The 26,728-nt window shown below is 41.5% G+C and overlaps 1 protein-coding gene across 1 annotated transcript; it reads left to right on the top strand.

Annotated features, from left to right (window-relative positions):
• The first annotated feature begins 2,811 nt into the window (after window positions 1–2,811).
• Window positions 2,812–26,272, top strand: LOC127003092 (neurochondrin homolog). The gene is made up of 6 exons (XM_050869506.1): window positions 2,812–3,019; window positions 8,275–10,574; window positions 14,605–14,785; window positions 16,525–16,641; window positions 22,705–22,841; window positions 25,386–26,272. The coding sequence occupies exons 2-6, from the start codon at window positions 8,295–8,297 to the stop codon at window positions 25,578–25,580; spliced, it is 2,910 nt and encodes a 969-aa protein (XP_050725463.1). The 5' UTR covers window positions 2,812–3,019; window positions 8,275–8,294; the 3' UTR covers window positions 25,581–26,272.
• The last annotated feature ends 456 nt before the right edge of the window (window positions 26,273–26,728 follow it).

Raw genomic sequence — 26,728 nt, 5'->3', positions numbered from 1 at the left:
ATGAAAGGTATACAGAAAGTCATTCAACCATTATATTATTTCTGACGGTTTTTGGTGACGGTTAATTACGCTAGGCGATTGTTTTATTAATTCATTTATCCATCTATTAATTTATTTGATGATGGTGTTATTCATTTGTTATCAGTTATATTATTCTATCCTAATTACAGTTCCATTTCTTTCTTGTTTCAGGTCCCGACGAAGGTGTTCAGCGGGCGGGCGGCGGTGGGTCGGGGGTCACATGGGGACTGCTGCAAGTACGCCGTCGAACCCAAGCCTTCAACTCAAGGCAGGGAGCGATGGGCTGAACCCCCACTGAGCCCTTAATGTGATCCCCCACCTACTACCTCCACGCACCACCACCTCAACGGCGCAAAGGTAAGCTACAGTTCTCTTTCTCGGCGTTGCGTTACTTTTTCAGTGCCAATTCATTTTTCAGCAAGAGTCGCGCGTATTCACCATTAATTATATAAGGAGACGAGACGACGCAGTTCGGGCATGCGCGTGTGTTGACCATGGTACGTACAGACAGCTTTAAGGCCCATGCTGCCCCCGCGAAGCCCCTGTCGAATCAAATAGCAAAGGTGATTGGGTAATACGGAGATGACTTTGCAGCGCGCGTTGAGCAGGGGATAACCTCGATAGATCTTGACGCACTTGTGATCAGCTGGTCTTCGCGCCGCGTACAATAGACTAATATGGTCGAGGGATTGTTAAGAAGCGGAAATATTAATAGAAGGTTTGTTTTTAGTCTGTCTCTCGGTTTGTCATTCTTTCGCTGTTTCTCTGTCTTTGTCTGTCTATATGTCTTTCACCGCCACACACACCAACACACCGGATCCCACATATACCTACACCCACACACGCAGGTCGGTTGTCTTCTTTGTATAGCTTAAAACATCATCCCACGCCAGCTTCGCACAACACCGAGACAGTCTTCTCTAAACTTACTCTATTCACACCCACTGCACGACGTCAACGAAATTCGGAATGGCCTCTCAAATTCACATGGCATTACGTCTGGCAGTATATTTTATGAGCCTGGGTTTATAGTCGCCGGCTATATCACCAACCCTTCCACTATCCACCAGTCCATTTTCAGTCCCTTCTGCTATCCACCATTCCCTTCCCTATCCCTTCCCATATCCACCAGTCCCATTACCAATCCTTCCCCTCTCCACCAGTCCCATTACCAACCCGTCCCCTATCCACCAGTCCCATTACCAACCCTTCCCCTATCCACCAGTCCCATTACTAACCCTTTCCCTATCCACCAGTCCCATTACCAATCCTTCCCCTCTCCACCAATCCCATTACCAACCCTTCCCCTACCCACTAGTCCCATTACCAACCCTTCCCCAATCCACCAGTCACATTATCAATCCTTGCCCTATCCATCAGTCCCATTACCAACCCTTCCCCTAACCACCAGTCCCATTACCAGCCGGCGAATACCCTCACCTTGTCTTGATTAATTTTTCGTGTGTTTCGATACACGCAGAGGACGCGTGGGACCGAGAGAGTAATAGAAAGAGAATAGAAAATCTCTCCATTAACCTGGTGGCATAGCGGTGGGCATCCTATCCTCCGATTCTGTTGAGTTTCCCCGAAGGGATATAATAGGTAGAGTGATGGCCCATGCTTTCCGAAGTTGAGAGAAAATGGGAAGTGTTGGAGTTATATGTCTTACGGGGACATTGTGAAATAGTGCACCAAAATGGGTCACTGTCTAAAGGTCTCAACACACAGAAATTAATCTACATAGGGGGGAAAGCCGTGTAGTGCGGCGACTATGCCTGATGAACGAGCCTCCCATAACCCACTTAACCAGTGGGGTACCTCTGGCCGACTCGGTAAGGAGTGGTTCTCCCGTCACGCTGGTCGCCGGTTCAGTCCCAGGCAGCCGGCGAATACCCTCACCTTGTCTTGATTAATTTATCGTGTGTTTCGATACATGCAGAGGACGTCGTGGGACTGAGAGAGTAATAGAAAGAGAATAGAAAATCTCTTCATTAAAATTATACAACTAGTAAACAACACGCCTCCCTAAACAGATTTTAGACTGTGGTACAACAGACTCATTCAGGAAACAAATACACACTCATTTGTCACCACAACACGACAACACTAACAATTACACTTGATTCGATCCCTCCCCTGCACACTCGGTCGGTTCCCCTGTACCCCCAGCAGCCAACCCAAATATGCGTGGTATGCACCTGAAAGGTGCCCTGCGCATTATTATATCCAGATCCAGATAAAACATGTGGTGTGTGTGTGTGTGTATATATATATATATATATATATATATATATATATATATATATATATATATATATATATATATGTATATATGGTATATCTTAGGAATAGCTGCTCCGCGGGTGCGCGTTTAGGGCACGGTGTGGAGGTACGTATTACATTTCTAGCACGTACGCCGGGGTTTTGACAAGCGGACAGGCGTATTTTTCCGCGCGGGCTCTTCCCTTTCTTCACCCCGGAGCTCGCACGCTCATCGCCCATCGACTTGGAAGAAATCGTGAGGCCAGCGTGGAAAAATACACCCCTTGTGACAAACACGCCTGTCCGCTGCTCAAAACCCCGTCGTACGTGCTGGAAATGTTGTAATCACCACCACACGTGCCCTAAACGCGCACCTGTGGAGCCATATTCCTATATATATATATATATATATATATATATATATATATATATATATATATATATATATATATATATATATATATATATATATAGATATACCACATCTCATTTTTCTGTAAAGGTGATCCCCGTCCCTTTGCTTAGACGTGTGGTCCCTGGCGCCACTATCCTGCGGCTCCCTCCCTGGCGAGGTATTTATTTATACTCGCCGCCGCCCCGCAGCAGCAGCAGCACGGCAGGCACCAGGCACCAGGCAGGCACCAGCAGGCAGGCACACAGCAGGGCGGCGCCGCTGAGTCATGACGGCTCGCAGCTAGAGGACGGCCGCGGCTGGTATCGTCTGCCACGTCCCCAGGTGAGCCAGGGCGTTATCAAGGCCGTGACGCAACACCTGAAGGCCACGGCGCCTCACTTCCTGGCCGCCCCGCCCGCAGCGCCCCAGTAGTGTTTCTGCGTGTGTGCTTGTGTGTGTGCGCCATGTGTGAACACGGCAGCCCCGGCCTCGGGGCCCTACTGCTGGACCTGGACAACACCCTCGTGGACACGCGGGGCTCGGACGCGGCGGCCTGCCTCAAGGTACTGGCCGGGGCCGTGCCTCGGGCCGTGCAGGGCTCATCAGGGATTACAGACATTTTTTAAGCGTGCCATCAGTATTCGGCTGTGTGTGTGCTGGTTTGAATTTTTAATTCAGCTAATGATGAAGACAGGGGAGCCACCTCTTTGGAAGCTGATACATACACTATGGACTCTTTTCTGGTCCTTGAATGCAGTGCAGTAACAAATGACTTCAGAAAATAGAGATGTCGAGGGGGGTGAAGCCCCTTCGTTAAGGGGGGCGAAGGCTCCCTGGTAGGAAGGTTACATTAAGTTACGTCAGGTTAGTGTTTATTCAGCACGCTGTGTGGGCCAGTGGAAATGCAGCGCAGGACGGGACAGGATGGGCCGGGGGGTTGTGGTCCACTATGCTGGCCGGTGATAACGGGTGGGAGCGGGGCGGCAGCGGGTGGACCTCAGCCATGGGAAAGTGAATCATTTGGTGGTTTCCAGAAAATATAACTATCTCCATAACAAAAAAACATCATATTTAACCCAGACATAAGTCTCTCAAAATTAGTAGGCTACCCACTCTTCAATAATCCCCTTCAATGCCAATTTTATTTCAGTAAGAAGTGTTGAGTTTCACAGTTGACATTAACCACACCTTGTATACAGGTCAGAAAAGACAAAACAGCCGGATTATTCTAATACAGACTAGTACGACGTTTAACGCGTGAGCTTCGGCTATGGGAAAGCTGAGAAGTGTCCGAGAAATGACAAAATTACACTGCATTTTGAGACCAAGAAAAGAGCATGGAATGTACATGAGAATACTCCTCTCATAACCATTAAGCCATTAAAAATATTTACTTTTACTCAAACTCCATTCTTTTTGGGTGGTGTTTGTTACAATATAAACAGTCTCGTGACGCGTGGCATCTAGCCGAGAGTCGCTTGTTGTCTACAACAGAGAATTTGACAAGTGATTACTGTATGGATAGCTAATTCAGTATGCCATGATCTTACAGCACCACCTATGACAAAAAAGCCCACCAAGATCACTCACCCACCACAGTAACCTAGGGCATTCATGGTGGGTTGCACTATGTCACCACTGCCTACAATTAGCTCGAATTAGGTGTTTTATGGCAAGCCCTTTTTAGGGTCCACCGTACCACAGCCACAGCTCGTGAAAGCCCTGAAAAGGGTCTGCCGACGTTCTTGGGTTAAAAAATCAAGCATATGACAGCCATTTCTGTGGCACGTCTAGATACTCTGCAATGCCCTCATCTCCCCCAGACAGATTTAGGGAGAGAGAAAATGGAAGGCCTCCTGGCTGGGTAGATCAACACAAACAGCAACCTAGCCTTTTCAAGTGAGGGGGCAAATTGATGACAAAGCTACGTATTTATATCCAATTTTTGCATTTTGGCAGCATGCCACAGGCCGGGTTAGGTTATATTTAGTACATCAGGTTAGGTTAGATTTGATTTAGTTTGGATAGGTTAGTTATCCATTTGTTTTTTATTATTGTGTGTGATACGCTTTGCGCTGCGTCATTTGTTCTCGCTGGCAGTCAGCGGTCGAGGCGGCAGAGTTCACCTTCCTCATTGTCTTGTGAGGGCTTAAAGTGCTTACGTTTCCTCGTTTCTGCGTATCATGAGGACGAAACTTTTATTTCAGGTGAGTTTTGATATGTTTGCTAATAATTTGCATTATTTGTTTTGCAGAAATTACTAACCCTTTCACGCACCACGACGCGATTCACGTCAAAATGGAATCGTCTACATAAGCTTTTGACTCGAATCGCGTTAAAAACTTTTAAAAATTTGCCAAAAATAAAGTATCTTTCAGAATCGCGTCAATTTTTTTGTGTCAAAGATCCAAGCTAGACCTATAAAATAAACTAATTGTCAACTCTCGTGCCGTTGGATTTGAAGTGATAATTGCCTGTGGTTTAGTTGCCTCTCAGCAGGCAGCCTGTGAGCGTGACTGTTGTCCCTTTAAATTGTTTTTTTCTCAGAGTCAGTAAACTTTGCTATTTTTATAAATTTCTTGATATTGTTTTCTTTCATAAGGCAGAATAATCTCTTCCAAAACCAACGATATATAATAATGCCAGGAAAAAAGAATAACTTGTGGGTGAAATCGATAACATGATAAAAAAATTTCACTGCACAGTCAGGCCATTCCGCGAGGCCCCCTAGGGAGCCCCAGATGGATGTCGCAGTGGAAAGAAAAACTTATTAAACTTTTGGTACGTGAAAGGGTTAATTATTGGAAGGGTTAAGGGTGGGTGGAAACAAAAAAAATCTAATGATTTGCACCGGAAAGGGTTAACAGATTCATTGATCACGTTAAAACTTATCAGGAAAAAATAGTTTCGTCCTTAAAATCGAAGGATGCTGCTTACTGTGTTTACCTTTGCTAGCGCCTAGCAGAGTGCTTCTCTCCCCTTCAACCCCCTGACTTTTTAGCAGGGTTCTCTGCAGCCCTTCAGTGAACTGTTACCTAACCTAACATCCTTGCTTCATAGGTAGGAATAAAGTTGGCAGCATATGCTCTAACTGTGCATGGCGGCGGTGCTCATCTCCGTCCCATTGGGTCTTTGAGCCTCTGGTGGGAGAGATCCCTTAACCCAACACAGTCAGTGTGACAACTGGGTTACCACACTTTACCTTCCCCAGGTACCCATTTATTGACCATCCTGAAAGGGAGGATGAACAGCTGGGTGGGCTGCACGCCGACTGCCCGGGCTGGAGTCAAACTCAGTCCCACAGATTTATAGTTAGGGATGCTAACCTACCCCTTCAATTTTGTGTAATAGCTGGTTATCTATGGCTTCTGTGTTAGGAAAATGCATTGTCTGATAACTAATAGGCAGTACGCTGCTCCAAGTTTTGGTGGATAATTTATCATCTGAACGATCTCCAGGATCCAAGAATCGTTGACTAACCCTAGGCAGTATTTTGGCTGCTGGTTCCAAGTTGCTAAAAACTACTTGTGTGAATTGGCCATAAGACCATTGAGGTAAACACTCACTATACTTTAGATAACCTTTTTTCATGCTTAATCAGTTTACAGTATGTACCTTTTAAATTACTGGTTTATGATGAAATTTATTGAAGAAAGATTTTCTCAGTTTATTAAGTATTGTATGAATTGCCTTCTAAATCTTCTAGCGCATTATCTTTAAAATGTGTCGTCATGGTGGCCAAGTCTGGGGTGTGCATTACCGTGCTCTGACAACCTGCTGTCTCAGAGCGTGGGATTTCCTGGATATTATATGAAAGCCTGCACATAGGAAACAGTCGTCAGTATGAATAATATGCAGACAATAATTAAATATAGTGTCAATTAGAGTCAGTTTTGAGTTGAAAAATGTTAGGATTGTCACAGATAGCAGTTTTGTTGATTTATAGCCTTGTAATTTTTTGTGTGTGTGAAGGACAGCAGGCCAGGTCTGTTAAATAATTATAATCAGTGATCTTAAGAATGAACAGAACAGCTGTCAGTGACAATCCTGATATTTTTTAATTCAAAATTGACTTTAATTGACTGTATTTATTGTTGCCTGCAAATTATTGATAGTGACAACTGTTTCCTATGTGTAGACTATCATATATTATCCACAAAATTGGACACATTGTGTGACAGCAGGTTGCCAGAGCACGATTATGCACACCTCAAGTTTGGGCACTGACAAAAGCTATGAATCTGCAAGCCCAGGGTAATCCTTGTTCAGGGCAGTCAGCGCATTCTTCACCCAGCTGTTCATCAACCCTTTCAGACTGGGTGATAAATGGGTACATGGGGAAACCTGGGGAAGGTAGTAGTCTGTGGTCACACATGGCTCCATGCTTGGTGTTGTTTATGTCATACAGAATGCTGCTTATGACCAGTGAAGCTTGCTAGTGAGAGTAGCTGTCACTATACTCTGAGGATTCTTAATTACATTTTGAACACTCAAAACTTTTAATATTATAAATTGTCTCTTATGTTCTTATTTCAGGGATTTATAACTGCAGCATCTAAGCAGCTGTAGTAGTGACAGCTGCATGATAAGTCTTTTCTCATACTCATAGTTATTTTTAAGCACTGAAATCCCTTTTTATTAGTCATATTTTTGTATCTAATACACCACATGTAAATGCTATTTAGAAGCATGTAGTAGGTAAAGCTTGCATATACATGTCAGTCATACAGGAAATGCTGTACGGTATAAAAGTCATTAAAAACTGTAATGGTTTCTCTACATTTCACATGAGTGGTTCTTATGAACAGCAAGGATGTATTGCATTCTTCCACAATGAATTTTTTGTGTGAGTACGGTGTTATTTGTGGTATGTGGTATGTGGCTGTGGTTTTATACCTTGTGGCAGGATGCCTCCACCAAACCTGATCAGCCCTGAGGCCCACAATACTCATGGCAGCATAGTTGAGGTGTGCAAAATACAAATGACCAGACAGTACATGTAGAAGATAGATTGTGTAGCAGGAAGGAGTCTTAAAACCTTGAAAGCTTATCAGCTAAGCACTGGTCAGGGAGGGTTGTAATGTGAATCTTGCTTATCAGAGCCTTAGAATATCAGCTAAGCAATGTACAGAGATAACTGTGCAGTGACTCTTACTTGTCACGGCCTCATAACACCAGGCAAGCACTGTACATATGATTGTACAGTGATGCCTGATTGTGTGTGGACAGCCTCACCACCACATCAGCAACACACTGAACATAAACTAAGTATATACTGAGGCTTGCTTGTCTTGCAATGATGCATGCACGGACTGTGTTCACCAATTCTTATGCACCATCCCAATTAATACTTACGCCAAAGAAAATGACTACTCCAGAAAATTGAACAAAGGTATAAAATGACCTGTGATCAGTATGAAGGATAATTGTCAGTCTTTGTTTTGATGCTATGCCTCGGCTCAGTTCTCCCGAGTGGTGTCTTTGGTAGCTGGGTATTGACTGACGTGTTTGTGTATGAATGGGTGAGCATAGCCTACTTAGCATTACATTTACCTGATCTGTGTCCAGGTCAGTAAGTGCCTCTGTTTTATTTTCAGCGGGGTAGAAAGCATTGAGCATGGACAGCGGCGGTGACAGCTGCTCCCAGAGCCCCGAGGCAGAGCAGGCGGAGGCTAACAGCGAGTCTGATCAACTGGACTCCGAGGACAGCAAGGAGCGGGGGGAGCCGCCAGCCCTGGCCTCCCCCGTCGACAGGTGCATAATGATCCTCAGACGTGCCAAGTCGGACACAGAAAAGTTTGCCGCTTTGCTCATGGTGACGAAACTGATCAAGGCGGAGGAGCTGGACGAGGCCAACAAGAAGAGGGTCATGGATGCCGTGGGGCTGTCATTCCTGGCTCGTCTGATGAGAACCAGCGATGTTCCAGAGGGCTGCCCGCCTTACATGTTTAAATCCATTGCATTGACAATACTAACGTCCTTCACGTCGTGCTGTAAGGGCAGTGCTGTGCTCCACGGGCTCATCCCTGTGCTGAGTGAAATTATTTCAAAGCAGGAACTGTACGAGACAGACCTCACCCTGATCAAGGATGCGTATCAGTGTCTCAAGTGCATAGCGTCAGACAAGTGTGGCAGCAAGGCAGTCATTGATTTTGAGGCTGTGGGGACCCTGGTGGAGGCCTACGTCGAGGGCAACTTTGGCTCCGACAGCGCTCTTGAAATCCTTCTCATGGTTCTGTCCGAGGAAGGCGTACGTACGTGGGAAGACGAGCCCGAGGCCTTCGTCAAGCTCATGAGTCACGCCGCGCACGAGTTCGCCCTCGACCACAGTGACCTTAAGTTTAAGTTGTGTGACGTGCTCATTGACCTCCTGCACAGCCAGCCGCCGACATGTGAGCTGGGCACCAAGCAGGAGTGGAAAGTGGACCTGCACAAAGGCTTGTCGGACATTATATTCAGTAAGTTGGGCCGAGAGCAGCGGAACAGTGGACTTAGGCTGGCAGGGGCGGTGCTGGAGAGTCTCGGGGTGTCTTGGGTGCTCCAGGCGGTGGACTCGGATGCAGATGGGAAGGGCCGACAGCTCCTCCTTATGATGGTCCACTTGTCTTGTATTGAGGTTCGTATGGGGCTGGAGGACAAGACCTTCGAGGAGGCTGTGTCGATAGCCCTACCCACCACTGCCTGCTACACCATCCTAGAGTTAGCAATCATCTTCCTCGTGAACGGTGCCGTGGACTTTGAGCAGAAGCAGAAGCAGCAGTTGTACGCAGCGCTGAAAGGGGCTTTTAATGCTGTCCTGAGTTTCCTGCAGGGTGCGTCGCTGGAAGATGCCGTTCTGGAGAGTGAGAAGAACCACCTGTTTGTGTGTGCCACCATACGCGTCCTCTGTGCCTGGCTGGCGGAGGAAACAGCTGCCAATAAGGATGAGGTATACCAGACCCTGCCATTCATCATCAAGACATGCAAACACAACTTTGACCACAACAAAAAGATCATGTCCAAGTCCAAGAAGAAAGGCCATTCTAAGAGTTTCTATGCCAAGGAGAACAAAGAGAAGCTCCCCGATGTACTAAGATTCCTACTTCCTGGGCTGTGTCACCTCACGGCGGAAGACACCCCTCGGCAGATCCTGATTGACCTTGAGCTGGAGAACCTGTTATTTGAGTACTTCAGCTTTCACTGGAATAGTATTAAAGACGCCTTTGGCCCACAGGGGAAGGAGGAGGTGGACATCCCTGCAGATAAGATCCAGTCAGCCAGCGAGGCCATGGGCACCATCTCCAACATATTCATGAACATCGTGGTGCAGGAGCCAGAGCGTGTGCAGAGCGACGTGTTCTACTACTCCTTGCTTAAGTTCATCTTCTGCAAGCTGCCGGACATCCCCCTTGAAGTCTGCCACCTCAAGCTGAGTGGGAACATGTGCATCCTGGGTCTCATGATCCTGCGCCACCAGCACCCCAATGTCAAGAGCACCGACTTTACCATATTTAGGTTCGTTCAGTCCACCGTTCGCTTTCTCTGGGACGCCCACAATGTTGAGGAGAGCCGGGATTATGCCACGCTGGTTGTGTCCTCCAAGTACGAGTCTCACTGGGGCAGCCTGATGGACTTGTGGTTCCTGGGCATGCACACTCTCAGCCTCCTCCTGCCCACAATACCCTGGCTCTGTGACTTCCTGATGGAGAGTGAGTGGCCCCAAACCATCGTGGCCACCCTTTTAACTGTCCGGGAAGGTGGCTTGGATGTCGGACTGAAAAGTGCCTTTGAAGACTTCCTGTCTCTGCTCTGTAAGTCTTGCAAACAAGCCCACACGACCCTCCAGGAGAAAGGTATTGTTCAGGTTTGCAAGAACCATAAATTTGAGGAGCTGGCCCTGGTCTTTGGTGCAAAACTCTGAATGATTAGATATTGAAACCTTCTCACGCTGTTCTGTAAACTAGTGTTGAGGAGAGTAATTCACTTTTAAGAAACTGATTAATGTATTCAGAATTTTAAAAATCAATGACAGTGTCACCAGCAAGATATTTTTAGAGTGACAGATAAATTTATTTTTGAAAGCTTGACCACATGATGGCATTGTAATAAGTGACAGATGTTTTGTACCCTCACCAAGTTTTCCCTTGTATATCTTTTTCTCATTAACATTGCATAGTTAGAAAACAAAAAAAGAGAAAAAAAAACCTACTTGGGTAGCATCATGTGATGGAGTCCTGCTGGAGTCTTTCTCCCTAGATGTACCCGTTTCCTGTGACGCTAAACTTCATGAAGCTTTCAGTAAAATAAGAGAAGCTCAAAACAGGTGGAAGGTGTTGGACGTACTCTTGGTTGTCAGGTTGGCCGTGTCAGGCGCTGTGTGAGCAGCATGACTACAAGTTTGTGTTGGTAATCTTTTGACATGAAAGTGTCCCAGACTGTCCTTCAGTTTGTCAGTGCCGAGGTTTCTGTGTCCACGCAGAAAATGATCCAGTGCTGTGATTTAGATATAAATATTTACTTATGGTTTACGTTTAATTTCTTAATATCAAAGTGTTTAAGTTCATGCACATGTTCTGTTGATAAAGTTGCTTATATTTAAGTTACCTTTTATCTGTGACCCTCCTGAGTTTCTGGGTCCTGCAAGTTTTCCTTAGTTTTATTGTAATATGTCAGAGGTTACCTCACCCCAGAGGTGGACAATGTGTGTAGAGGCATTGTTCCACACTTGTTGAGGCAACTCCCACACCAGGCAGGGCGACGGTGCTGTGTGTTTTAAGTGATTTTACATTAGATTGTTGTAAAGAATGTGTTGAATCCTTTTGGCAAAGGAAAAGGCAAGCAATCCTTTGGTTGTACATAATTTGTACTTACACTTTGTTGCACAAAGTTGTGTGGTGCTGGAAGGGAATTTGGATCAGGAAGTTTTTTCTTGATGGCTGCTGTGCTCACTGATTGGAAGGAAGAGATTGTTAGTGTGATCAGTCTTATTTTTTGTTTAAAGTGAAAACTATATATATATATATATATATATATATAAATATATATATATATATATATATATATATATATATATATATATATATATATATATATATATATATATATATATATATATATATATATATATATATATATATATATATATATATATATATATATATATATATATATATATATATATATATATATATATATATATATATATATATATATATATATATATATATATATATATATATATATATATATATATATATATATATATATATATATATATATATATATATATATATATATATATATATATATATATATATATATATATATATATATATATATATATATATATATATATATATATATATATATATATATAAGGAAGAAGGAAGAACATATGAAGCAGTTGTACAGGAAAAGTATCAAGTCTGCTTGTCCTGTACGGATCCTGTACTGGTCCTGTGTCAAATCAGGCACCAGTGAATCATTGCCATCTCTTACAAGAAAAATATTTAGAATCATTAAAAAAAAACTGTCCTACTTATGATTTTTTTTGAAAAACTCATCTTGGGTAATGTATGGTTTCATTTAACATTGGCCAAGTTTAATACAAGAAAATGGCCTCATAAGACTGAAACAACTAATCAGTGGAAACAAACAAGGACTAATGCAAAAAAAGATAATTTAAATAAAAAAATCATTTTAAATAAATAAAAAAATCCGATTTAAATCAAATAAATTGATTTTTTTTAATCATGATTTTTTCCAACCCTGATAAACATAGAAATTAATGACAGCAGTCCTTGAAAATAGGACAATAAGAAACAAAAGAAAACTTTCCCAAATGGTAAATTTTTGAATAACCAGACTTTGTAAAAGGGCATCCTTGTAATATAAGGAATTCTATGTAAAAATATTTGTGGATAAATTATAATTTTTTTATATAAATAAGTATGTTTTTACCTGCACCAACTGCTGATTTGTGACTGACTGCCCCCCCCTCCCCCCCCCCATGCCTGCCCAGTTGAAATTGCAAATGTATACAAGAAATACAAATACAAATAAACATAAATACACACCAGCAACACTGATGACTTAACACGGCAACAAGGAACGATTAAAGCAGCCAAAACAACAAAAAACAACCCTCCCCTCCGCATACACATCAAAAAAATAAAAATACTCAGGCTTACTTTTAACCCGTCCGCTGCGATTGGCACGGATTTGGCTTTCACTGGTAGCCTGGTAACATATACTCCCAGGTCTTTCTCTGCCCCTGTGGTGGATAGTGGAGTGTTTCCCATGAGATATTGGTATGCTGGATATCCCCTCCCAAGGTGCAGAACTTTACATTCTTCTTCATTGAATTGTAGCAGCCACTTTTTGCTCCACTCCTGTAGCTTGGTGATGTCTTCTTGTTGGAAATCTGCAGTCAAGGGGTTGAATGCAAGACCAGATTTGAAAAGAACCCAAAAGAAGAATAACACTACAAGGCAGCTGGGAAACCGTCAAAACTCCCACTTGTATGTTTGGAGCAGCGTCTAGTGGGCTGTTGGTTTTTGGTTATCGCCCTTGTGCTGCCTCCTTTGATGTAAAAAAAAAAAGAAAATAAAAAGAACTTAGTCAGGGGGATGGAGGAGACACACACACACACATATATATACACACACACACACACACAAAAAAAAAAGAATAATATAAAATGGTTAATAATTTATAACCCCAGAACTCTCTCATTGCAAGTCAAGTGGCCGGTGAAGGACACACAAAGGGTGAAGAAGAGGCAGTGTGAGGAAATGCCACCAACACGTTCCTCGCTCGTCCTGAGTTACCGAGGAACGGGAAACTAACGGTCATGTTCCTTATTTATTTATTCATGTACTCACTTATCTATCCACTTCAAACTTGTACTGCTTATTTATTTTATTTGGTCCTTTCTTCCTTCATTCATTACTGCTTATTTATTTTATATGGTCATTCATTCATTCATTCATTCCTGCTTATTCATTTTATTTGGTCCTTCTTTCCTTCATTCATTCCTTCATTCATTCCTGCTTATTCATTTTATTTGGTCCTTCCTTCATTCATTCATTACTGCTTATTTATTTTATTTGGTCCTTCATTCATTCATTCCTGCTTATTCATTTTATTTGGTCCTTCCTTCATTCATTCATTACTGCTTATTTATTTTATTTGGTCCTTCATTCATTCATTCCTGCTTATTCATTTTATTTGGTCCTTCTTTCCTTCATTCATTACTGCTTATTCATTTTATTTGGTCCTTCCTTCATTCATTCATTCCTGCTTATTCATTTTATTTGGTCCTTCCTTCATTCATTCCTGCTTATTCATTTTATTTGGTCCTTCATTCATTCATTCCTGCTCATTTCTTTTTTTTCTACACACAATCATTCACTTTTTTTATCTCCGTATATGTACAGTACTTGACCCATTCACGTCCTATACATACTATACATTATTCATTTATTCATTTATTCATTCATTCATCTATTCATTTCAAACTCGTATTGCTTATTTTTTTTATCCCATTCGTCCGCTATACACAATCATTCACATTTTTATCTTTGTTTGTGTGTACTTGACCCCTTCACGTCCCATACATACTATACATTATTCATTTATTCATTTATTTATTCACCTATTCATTCATTTCAAACTTCCATTACTTATCTTTTTATCCCATTCATCCATTCTTTTTTTTCTATTATCATTCATGTTTTTATCTTTATGTATCTCTATGTTTTATCTTTATGCTCTGTCTCCCATTCATCCATTCTTTTTTCTATTATCATTCATGTTTTTATCTTTATGTATCTATGTTTTATCTTTATGCTCTATCTCCCATTCATCCATTCTTTTTTTTTCTGTGCACATCCATTCACATTTTTATCTCCGTATGTGTACTTGACCGCTTCACATCCCACACATAGGTAGCAACATGGCTGGAGGAACAGGGATGGTCGGCGGAGAGCAGCTGGCAGGTCACGAGGGGCTTCCTTCACGACTTCCGGGAGGAGCCAGCACCGCCTTACACCACGGATCAGGCGGGACTCGACAAGTGGAGATGGGACATGTGGAAGAGTGTCCTGCCCCCTGAGTATGAACATTTAGGTAAGGGAAGAAGGAAGGCAGGTTAGTATAGGGTTGGCAGGTCAGGGCAGGTTAGTACATGATGAGATGAGAATTTGGACAGATTAGTTTAGGGGTAGGTAGGTTAGTACAGGATGAGACAAGAATTAGGACATTAGTTTGCAGGTAGGCAGGTCAAGGCAGGTCAGGGCAGGTTGGTACAGGGTGAGAACAAGAAGCAGGACAGGTTTAGTATAGGGGTAGGCAGGGTAGGTCAGGCTAGGACAAAGTAAGACAAGAAGCAGGACAGGTTAGTATAGGGGCAGGCAGGTCAGGGCAGGTTAGTACAGGGTGAGAACAAGAATTACGACAGGTTAGTTTTGGGGCAGGCAGGTCAGGGCAGGTTAGTACAGGGTGAGAACAAGAATTATGACAGGTTAGTTTAGGGGCAGGCAGGTCAGGGCAGGCTGGTACAGGGTGAGAACGAGAAGCAGGACAGATTAGCATAGGGGTAGGCAAGGCAAGGCAGGCTAGTACAGGGGTAGGCAGGGTTGGGCAGGGCAGAGATAGAGACAGAGATGCAGGACAGGCAGGCTGGTACAGAGTGAGAAGAAGTAGCAGGACAGGCTAGTACAGGGGTAGGCAGGATAGGGTAGGGCAGAGATAGAGACATATAGAGAAGCAGGACAGGCAGGCTGGTACAGGGTGAGAACAAGTAGCAGGACAGGCTAGTACAGGGGTAGGCAGGGTAGGGCAGGGCAGAGATAGAGACAGAAGCAGGACAGGCAGGCTGGTACAGGGTGAGAACAAGTAGCAGGACAGGCTAGTACAGGGGTAGGCAGGGTAGGGCAGGGCAGAGATAGAGACAGAAGCAGGACAGGCAGGTTGTTACAGGGTGAGAACAAGTAGCAGGACAGGCTAGTACAGGGGTAGGCAGGGCTGGGCAGGGCAGAGATAGAGACAGAAGCAGGACAGGCAGGCTGGTACAGGGAGAGAACAACTTTTTATACACATCCTAAGGCCGGCCCCCCCAGTGATCAAAGGCCCTATGCACTGAGCGTAAAGGAAGGGCCATCACTGTCCACACATGATATTGAAGGGACAGGGATAGGAGTGTGAAGTACAGGAGATGAAACTAAGAGGGAGGGTGCACGCAGAAGTGGTGGAATTAAACACTACAGGTCAATAAAACTGAATTAAACCCTTGACGGTGGATTTCCCACAAGAAGACATCACCAAGCTACAGGAATGGAGCAAAAACTGGCTGCTACAATCCAATGAAGACAAATGTAAAGTCATGCACCTTGGGAGGGGATATCCAGCATACCAATACCACATGGGAGACACTCCGCTATCCACCACAGAGGCAGAAAAAGACCTGGGAGTATATGTTTCCAGGCTACCAGTGAAGGTGAAATCCGTGACAATCGCAGCAGAGGGGTTAAACTATACTTGGCAAGAGATTGATTCTCAGGTGGATTAGTCATGTGGTAGTGAAATCGTCGTGACATATCCATAGAGTTTTGCAGGATGTGTCTCATTAGATGCGCTAGGTCAGTGGTAGATTGATGGGCGAGGTGTCAGGCATGGGATAACTTGTTTGGAGATACTCAAGGACACCCATATGTAGTCCCTTTCAGAGTATTACTGCCACTATTGATTATTACTATCCCAATTATATACTACTATTGATATTGATACTTGTACTATCCCAACCACCACTGCCACCACTTCTACTACAATACTCCTCCTACTACTGCTATATGGGTTTGGCATTTCAGAGCGTGTGTACTCAATATGGAAAAAAGAGCGGCTTAATCGTCTCCAGCTGAAGCCGCCTGTTAAAAAGATGCTCGATGACCTGGGGGAACACTTCAGCCTGGGACTAATAACTAATGGTAAGGGAGTGATAACTAATGGTAAGGGACCAATAACTAATGGTAAGGGTTCACTAATGGTAAGGGAGGGATAACTAATGGTAAGGGACTGATAACTAATGGTAAGGGACTAATAACTAATGGTAAGGGACTAATAACTAATGGTAAGGGACTAATAACTAATGGTAAGGGTTCACTAATGGTAAGGGAGGGATAACTAATGGTAAGGGACTGATAACTAATGGTAAGGGACTAATAACTAATGGTAAGGGAGGGATAACTAATGGTAAGGGAGGGATAACTAATGGTAAGGGACTGATAACTAATGGTAAGGGAGGGATAACTAATGGTAAGGGACTAATAACTAATGGTAAGGGACTAATAACTAATGGTAAGGGACTGATAACTAATGGTAAGGGAGGGATAACTAATGGTAAGGGACTGATAACTAATGGTAAGGGACCGATAACTAATGGTAAGGGACTGATAACTAATGGTAAGGGACTGATAACTAATGGTAAGGGACTGATAACTAATGGTAAGGGACTGATAACTAATGGTAAGGGACTGATAACTAATGGTAAGGGACTGATAACTAATGGTAAGGGAGGGATAACTAATGGTAAGGGACTGATAACTAATGGTAAGGGACTGATAACTAATGGTAAGGGACTAATAACTAATGGTAAGGGACTGATAACTAATGGTAAGGGACCGATAACTAATGGTAAGGGACTGATAACTAATGGTAAGGGACTGATAACTAATGGTAAGGACTGATAACTAATGGTAAGGAGGGATAACTAATGGTAAGGGACCAATAACTAATGGTAAGGAGGATAACTAATGGTAGGACTAATAACTAATGGTAAGGGACTAATAACCAATGGTAAGGGACTAATAACTAATGGTAAGGACTGATAACTAATGGTAAGGGACCGATAACTAATGGTAAGGGACTAATAACTAATGGTAAGGACTGATAACTAATGGTAAGGGACTGATAACTAATGGTAAGGACTGATAACCAATGGTAAGGACTGATAACCAATGGTAAGGGACTGATAACTAATGGTAAGGGACTGATAACTAATGGTAAGGGACCAATAACCAATGGTAAGGGACCGATAACTAATGGTAAGGGACTGATAACTAATGGTAAGGACCGATAACTAATGGTAAGGGACTAATAACCAATGGTAAGGGACCGATAACCAATGGTAAGGGACCGATAACTAATGGTAAGGGACCGATAACCAATGGTAAGGGACTGATAACTAATGGTAAGGGACCGATAACCAATGGTAAGGGACTGATAACCAATGGTAAGGACTGATAACTAATGGTAAGGGACCGATAACTAATGGTAAGGACTGATAACTAATGGTAAGGACTAATAACTAATGGTAAGGACTGATAACTAATGGTAAGGACTGATAACTAATGGTAAGGGACCGATAACTAATGGTAAGGGACCGATAACTAATGGTAAGGACCGATAACTAATGGTAAGGGAGGATAACTAATGGTAAGGACTAATAACTAATGGTAAGGGACTGATAACTAATGGTAAGGTACCGATAACTAATGGTAAGGGACGGATAACTAATGGTAAGGACTGATAACCAATGGTAAGGGACTGATAACCAATCAAGGGACTGATAACTAATGGTAAGGGGATAACTAATGGTAAGGACCGATAACCAATGGTAAGGGACCGATAACCAATGGTAAGGGACTGATAACTAATGGTAAGGGACTGATAACTAATGGTAAGGGACTAATAACTAATGGTAAGGGACTGATAACTAATGGTAAGGGACTGATAACTAATGGTAAGGGACTGATAACTAATGGTAAGGGACTAATAACTAATGGTAAGGGACTGATAACTAATGGTAAGGGACTAATAACTAATGGTAAGGGACTGATAACTAATGGTAAGGGAGGGATAACTAATGGTAAGGGACTAATAACTAATGGTAAGGGACTGATAACTAATGGTAAGGGGACCAATAACCAATGGTAAGGGACTGATAACTAATGGTAAGGACCAATAACTAATGGTAAGGAGGATAACTAATGGTAAGGACTAATAACTAATGGTAAGGACTGATAACCAATGGTAAGGGACTGATAACCAATGGTAAGGGACCGATAACCAATGGTAAGGACTGATAACTAATGGTAAGGGACTGATAACTAATGGTAAGGACTGATAACTAATGGTAAGGACTGATAACTAATGGTAAGGGACTGATAACTAATGGTAAGGGACTGATAACTAATGGTAAGGGACTGATAACTAATGGTAAGGGACTGATAACTAATGGTAAGGGACTAATAACTAATGGTAAGGGAGGGATAACTAATGGTAAGGGACTGATAACTAATGGTAAGGGACTAATAACTAATGGTAAGGGACTGATAACTAATGGTAAGGGACTGATAACTAATGGTAAGGGACTAATAACTAATGGTAAGGGACTAATAACTAATGGTAAGGGACTGATAACTAATGGTAAGGGACTGATAACTAATGGTAAGGGACTGATAACTAATGGTAAGGGACTAATAACTAATGGTAAGGGACTGATAACTAATGGTAAGGGACTGATAACTAATGGTAAGGGACTGATAACTAATGGTAAGGGACTGATAACTAATGGTAAGGGACTAATAACTAATGGTAAGGACTGATAACTAATGGTAAGGACTGATAACTAATGGTAAGGGACCGATAACCAATGGTAAGGGACCAATAACCAATGGTAAGGACCGATAAACTGATAACCAATGGTAAGGGACTGATAACTAATGGTAAGGGACTAATAACTAATGGTAAGGGACTGATAACTAATGGTAAGGGACTGATAACTAATGGTAAGGGACTGATAACTAATGGTAAGGGACTAATAACTAATGGTAAGGGACTGATAACTAATGGTAAGGGAGGGATAACTAATGGTAAGGGAGGGATAACTAATGGTAAGGGAGGGATAACTAATGGTAAGGGACTAATAACTAATGGTAAGGGAGGGATAACTAATGGTAAGGGACTAATAACTAATGGTAAGGGACTAATAACTAATGGTAAGGGAGGGATAACTAATGGTAAGGGACTAATAACTAATGGTAAGGGACTGATAACTAATGGTAAGGGGATAACTAATGGTAAGGACTGATAACCAATGGTAAGGACTAATAACTAATGGTAAGGGACTAATAACTAATGGTAAGGGACTGATAACTAATGGTAAGGGACTGATAACTAATGGTAAGGGACTGATAACTAATGGTAAGGGACTGATAACTAATGGTAAGGGACTGATAACTAATGGTAAGGGACTGATAACTAATGGTAAGGGACTGATAACTAATGGTAAGGGACTGATAACTAATGGTAAGGGACTGATAACTAATGGTAAGGGACTGATAACTAATGGTAAGGGACTGATAACTAATGGTAAGGGACTGATAACTAATGGTAAGGGACTGATAACTAATGGTAAGGGACTGATAACTAATGGTAAGGGACTGATAACTAATGGTAAGGGACTGATAACTAATGGTAAGGGACTGATAACTAATGGTAAGGGACTAATAACTAATGGTAAGGGACTAATAACTAATGGTAAGGGACTGATAACTAATGGTAAGGGAGGGATAACTAATGGTAAGGGACTAATAACTAATGGTAAGGGACTGATAACTAATGGTAAGGGACTGATAACTAATGGTAAGGGACTGATAACTAATGGTAAGGGACTAATAACTAATGGTAAGGGACTAATAACTAATGGTAAGGGACTGATAACTAATGGTAAGGGACTAATAACTAATGGTAAGGGACTAATAACTAATGGTAAGGGACTGATAACTAATGGTAAGGGACTGATAACTAATGGTAAGGGACTAATAACTAATGGTAAGGGACTAATAACTAATGGTAAGGGACTGATAACTAATGGTAAGGGACTGATAACTAATGGTAAGGGACTGATAACTAATGGTAAGGGACTAATAACTAATGGTAAGGGACTGATAACTAATGGTAAGGGACTGATAACTAATGGTATGTGACTAATAACTAATGGTAAGGGACTGATAACTAATGGTAAGGGACTAATAACTAATGGTAAGGGACTGATAACTAATGGTAAGGGACTAATAACTAATGGTAAGGGACTGATAACTAATGGTAAGGGACTGATAACTAATGGTAAGGGACTAATAACTAATGGTAAGGGAGGGATAACTAATGGTAAGGGACTAATAACTAATGGTAAGGGACTGATAACTAATGGTAAGGGACTGATAACTAATGGTAAGGGACTAATAACTAATGGTAAGGGACTGATAACTAATGGTAAGGGAGGGATAACTAATGGTAAGGACTAATAACTAATGGTAAGGGACTAATAACTAATGGTAAGGGACTAATAACTAATGGTAAGGGTTCACTAATGGTAAGGGAGGGATAACTAATGGTAAGGGACTGATAACTAATGGTAAGGGACTAATAACTAATGGTAAGGGACCGATAACTAATGGTAAGGGACTAATAACTAATGGTAAGGGACTAATAACTAATGGTAAGGGAGGATAACCAATGGTAAGGACTAATAACTAATGGTAAGGGACTGATAACTAATGGTAAATAACTAATGGTAAGGGACTAATAACTAATGGTAAGGGACTAATAACTAATGGTAAGGGACTAATAACTAATGGTAAGGGACTAATAACTAATGGTAAGGGACTAATAACTAATGGTAAGGGACTGATAACTAATGGTAAGGGACTGATAACTAATGGTAAGGCTCTAATAACTAATGGTAAGGGAGTGATAACTAATGGTAAGGGACCAATAACTAATGGTAAGGGACTAATAACTAATGGTAAGGGACTGATAACTAATGGTAAGGGACTGATAACTAATGGTAAGGGACTAATAACTAATGGTAAGGGAGGGATAACTAATGGTAAGGGACTAATAACTAATGGTAAGGGACTGATAACTAATGGTAAGGGACTGATAACTAATGGTAAGGGACTGATAACTAATGGTAAGGGACTAATAACTAATGGTAAGGGACTGATAACTAATGGTAAGGGACTAATAACTAATGGTAAGGGACTGATAACTAATGGTAAGGGAGGGATAACTAATGGTAAGGGACTAATAACTAATGGTAAGGGACTAATAACTAATGGTAAGGGACTGATAACTAATGGTAAGGGACTAATAACTAATGGTAAGGGGCTAATAACTAATGGTAAGGGACTAATAACTAATGGTAAGGGACTGATAACTAATGGTAAGGGGCTAATAACTAATGGTAAGGGGCTAATAACTAATGGTAAGGGACTGATAACTAATGGTAAGGGACTAATAACTAATGGTAAGGGACTAATAACTAATGGTACATAACTAATGGTAAGCACTAATAACTAATGGTAAGGGCCATGAGTACCCCATGAGACCCATCAAGCAAGCCTACTGGTGGAATAGGCAACACATAAAATAAAAATAAAATAAAGATTAATAAATTAAATACAGTCGGCAGAAAAAGGATCGAACACCCAATAGTCAACTGAATAGACTTTGAGCGAAATCTATAGACATGGTGTTGTGTTGGTTAGGTGGGTGCCAATGGGTAGACTCGAGCCACTGGTACCAACCGAGCCGACACAAAACCATGTCAATAGGATTCGCTCAATTTCTGTTCAGTCGACGCAAAGGTGTTTGATACTTTTTCTACCGACTGTACAAGAATGAAAATTTCTCTTGTTGCATTATCTAAACCTACTCTTTTCAATTTTTAAGCTTTTCAGTGGCTCATCAGGAAAAGGAAAAGGGCCGCCGGACACAATATAGTCACGGTACCCAAGTCTGAGGTGTATTTTGTCCAATTTTGTGGATAATGTATGATAGCCCACCCATAGGAAATATGTGTCAGGATCAATGATATGCAATGAACAGTTACAAATTCTATCACTTATTTTGAGTTTCAACTATAGAACCATGTAATTTCCACCTCTTGATTTGATCTTGATTTTATTTCCCTGTTTATTTTTCAGGCCCGGCGGTAGCTCAGTGGGAGAAGATCAGGGAGACGGGCTGCCAGGCGTACTTTGGGTCGCTGGTGGTGAGCGAGGACCATGGCGTGGAGAAGCCCGACAAGGCGCTCTTTGACATCGCGTGTGATGAGCTGCAGGTCGGTGGTCATTGTTATCATTTTTATTATTATTATTATAAGAAGTGAAACAGGTAGAGAGTGAGGAGTGTGGACATTATAAGCTGCCCTTTCAGTATCCCCAAAACACCTATAGTATAAATCAAAGTAAAGTTGGGGCATACGCTGCACCCACTCACGGCCTTGGCGCTCATCTCTGTCTCTGTGTGGTGCCTCCCGTTAAAGAAAAAAATGCTGAGAAAGAGAAAATTGTAGTGATGGTGATGAGAGAGAAGGAGAAAGAGGGTGAGGGCATTGTGGAGAAGCAGTAGTCTGACCCTTCTTCTGTGCTATGAATGTGAATAAACACTCATGAAGGAAGGAAGGAAAGAAAGGGAAAGAAAGGAAGAAATAAGGGAAGGAAAAGAAAATAGGAAAAGAAAGAAAAAGGAAGAAACAAAGAAGGAAAAGAAAGGAAAATGGTGAAGAAAATGAAGAAAAAAAAGGATTGACTGCCCATGAGAGAGAGAGAGAGAGAGCACATCCCCAAACACGTCACTTATTTGGCCTTGGAAACAGTTGACGTGAGAGGTGGAAGCGTCTGAGAATGCTAACCTAACCCACCTGAGAGTCAATCTTACCAAGTGTAGTTTTAACCCAGTAGCAGCGGGGATCATGATTCTTAATGGTCCCTCTAAGCGAGAAAAATGAGAAAAAATCACCCCTCACACAAACCATTTCATAATATATATCGAAGCATTTGTGATCAGTTTATGTATCATCTATTGTAGGGGGTTAAAATCATGGCACAAATTTGGCCCGTCGCTGCTACACGGTAAAGCCACAAATTTGGCCCGTCGCTGCTACACGGTAAAGCCACAAATTTGGCTCGTCGCTGCTACTGGGTTAATCAGTTTCACCAGTACCAAGACTGTCCAGTATCAAGACACCTCACCACCCGAAATTGACCTCTCTTTTGGCTACTCTTTACTGTTATCAATTATGGGAGCGGCGAGTAGCGGGCTTTTTTTTTGTACTCATTTTGTTGCCTTTGAGCTGTGTCCTTTGATGTAAAAAAAAAGTACAGCATGTGTGTAAGCTCAACAACCACACACAAAATACCACGAAAATTCCTTCTATAGTGTTTGGCGTTGATGTAAAAAGGAGGAAATAATAGGAAACCACACCAGGAAATCTCTTTAGCATCTGGTAATGAGTAAAATCTTTGCATGGTGTTTGGCATTGATATAAAAAAGGAGGAAATAATAGGAAACCACACCAGGAAATCTCTTCAGTATCTGGTATCACAAAAATTCCTTCTGTAGTGTTTGGCGTTGATGTAAAAAGGAGGAAATAATAGGAAACCACACGGGAAGTCGATTTAGCATTGGTACTGAGTAGAAATCCTTGCATGGTGTTTGGTGTTGATATAAAAAAGGAGAAAATTTTAGGTAACCATATGGGAAATTGCTTCAGTATCTGGTGTTGACTAGAAAAAACGGATCATTGTGGGGAATACAGTTTGGTTTGAGCGCTGACAATGACTCTGTGTTGGACCATCGCACTTGCCCCTAGACACAGAGCGAGGGGCCTTGTTAGCCACCCACCAGAGAGAACATGTAAGGAAGTAATAATGGAAGGAAGACAGGGGGAGAGAAATGAAAATATGAAAGCAAAAATAGAAAAGAAATAAGAAAAGAAAAGAAGTAGATGAGAAAACTAAGGAAGGAAATCAGAAAGCAAGAAAAGATAGACTAATTAAGTAAGGAATGAAAGAAGGAAAAAGGAGAAGAAAAATGAAATGAGAATAGAGTTGGCAAGGAGGACCTGATGCATGGCTGCTGTCTGTGAGTCCAAATCCACACCCCAGAACTAGATGGCGGTTGGCTACACGCTCATCCGCCCTTTGAAGTCCCTCGCTCTAAACGGTCATCAATGTTGCTATTATTTCCACTCTCCTTATCACATACTTTTCTTTTATCCTTTTTTTTTTACAGTAAATTAAGCAACTCAATGGTAACAAAAAGAAAGTGTAGGAGAAAAACGCCTGCTAATCTCTGCTCCCATAATAGAGAAAAGTAAAAAATGGCCAAAAGAGAGGTCAGTTTCGGGTCAGTGTCTCTCAGGTGTACTTCAGCCACACCAGACAACTATTAAACCGTCCGCTGCGATTGGCACGGATTTGGCCTTCACTGGTAGCCTGGTAACGTACACTCCCAGGTCTTTCTCTGCCTCTGTGGTGGATAGCGGAGTGTTTCCCATATGGTATTGGTATGCTGGATATCCCCTCCCAAGGTGCATGACTTTACATTTTTCATCATTGAATTGTAGCAGCCACTTTTTGTTTCATTCCTGTAGCTTGGTGATGTCTTGTTGTAGGAAATCCACAGTCAAGGGGTTAATAAGCATTTAGGAGTTACGTAAAGTGACAACCTCTTCTCTACATAACCAATGACTTAAGAACTAGTGTTAAGATAAGTTTTTAAAGGGAAGCAGTTGTTTGAGGGCTTTCTTTCCCCCTTTTTGTATGCTCTCCACTGCTTCCCTTGACTGATATAAGAGAAAAAAAGACCCTTGTTGTTGTAGGTCAGACCATGCGAATGCCTCATGGTCGGGGACAAGCTGGAGACGGACATACAAGGCGGGATGAACGCGGGCATGGTGACGGTTTGGCTGAACGACCGAGGCAGGACAGCACCCGAGGACCTGCAGCCGGACTACACCATTGACCATATACTCGACCTGATCACTGTGCTGCGAGATATGTCCTTTGACCTCTGATGCTGCGCCAGTTCATAGAAGGTCATGGACGATATTGTGAAGGAACGAAATATAGGAAGAGAGGAAGAAAAGAAGGAGGTAGGTGAGGAAGGAAGGAAGGCCGAATGAAATAGAGAGTATGAGAGTGAAAGAAAAAAAGTAGAGAAAGTAAAAGATAGGAAAAAGTTGTGAAGAAGAAATGTAGGAATGCAGGAAGAGAAATAAATAAAGTAGAATAAGGAAAGAAAAAAAGCAAGGAAATGAGAAAGGAGGAAAAAAAGAAGTGAAAGAAGGAATAAGAGAAAATAGAGAATAAGGAAGTGAAGAAGGAAGGAAGGAAGAAATAAAGAATATTAGAAAAGGAAAATTCAGAAAAGAAGAAAAAGAAGAATTGCAGGAAAGAAAAACAGGAATAAAGTGGAATAAAGGAAGGAAACATGGAAAATAAAAGAAAAAAATGAAGGAAAAGAATGAAGTGGAGAAAGAAAAAAGCAAGTGAAGTGAAGGGAAGGAAATAAAAAAGCAAAAAAAGATAAATTAAGTAAGAAATTCAAGAAGGGAAAAGGAAAATAAAAAGAAATAAAAATATAAAAAAAAGCAATAGATGAAAAAAAAAAAAACAGGAATGCAGAAAGTAAGAAAAAATAAACAAAGTAAGAAAGAAAAGGAAATAAATAAAAAAAGAAAACACTAATAAAGAAATCAAGAATAAATAGATGCAAAAAATAGGAAATAAAAAAAAGAAAAGAAGCAGAAATTAGGAAGCAAGAAAAAAAGATAAATTGAATAAGAAAAATTAACAAGGAAAGAAAGGATAAAAATATATATAAAATGACACTAAAAATAAAAACACTTTATACTTAATTAATATTTTCTTGCTTTTTTTTATTTTCTTCCTTAGTTTTTCTTTCATCTATTTCTTCTTTTTCTTTTTTCTTTTCTATTTTTTCTTTCATATTTTCTTCATTTCTTTCTTCTATTGTTTCTTCCTCACTTCCTTGTTCTCTTTCTTTCCTTCTCTTTTCTTTTTTCTTTCATATTTTCTTCATTTCTTTCTTCTGTTATTTCTTCCTCACTTCCTTGTTCTCTTTATTTCCTTCTCTTCTATTTTTTCTTTCATATTTTCTTCCTCTTTCTTCTCTTCTATTTTTTCTTTCATATTTTCTTCA

Source organism: Eriocheir sinensis, chromosome 24 (genome assembly GCF_024679095.1).
Source record: "Eriocheir sinensis breed Jianghai 21 chromosome 24, ASM2467909v1, whole genome shotgun sequence".
In the NCBI taxonomy this organism is placed as follows: Eukaryota; Metazoa; Arthropoda; class Malacostraca; order Decapoda; family Varunidae; genus Eriocheir; species Eriocheir sinensis.
The sequence above is the reverse complement of the archived record's forward strand: the minus strand, read 5'-3'. Positions and strand labels throughout refer to the sequence as shown.

Coding starts and splice junctions, on each gene's coding strand:
- LOC127003092 (XM_050869506.1), top strand. CDS start 8,295: ATGGACAGCGGCGGTGACAGCTGCTCCCAGAGCCCCGAGGCAGAGCAG. Junction 10,575..14,604: donor TGGTCTTTGGTGCAAAACTC/TGAATGATTAGA, acceptor TCCCACACATAG/GTAGCAACATGGCTGGAGGA. Junction 22,842..25,385: donor TCGCGTGTGATGAGCTGCAG/GTCGGTGGTCAT, acceptor TTGTTGTTGTAG/GTCAGACCATGCGAATGCCT.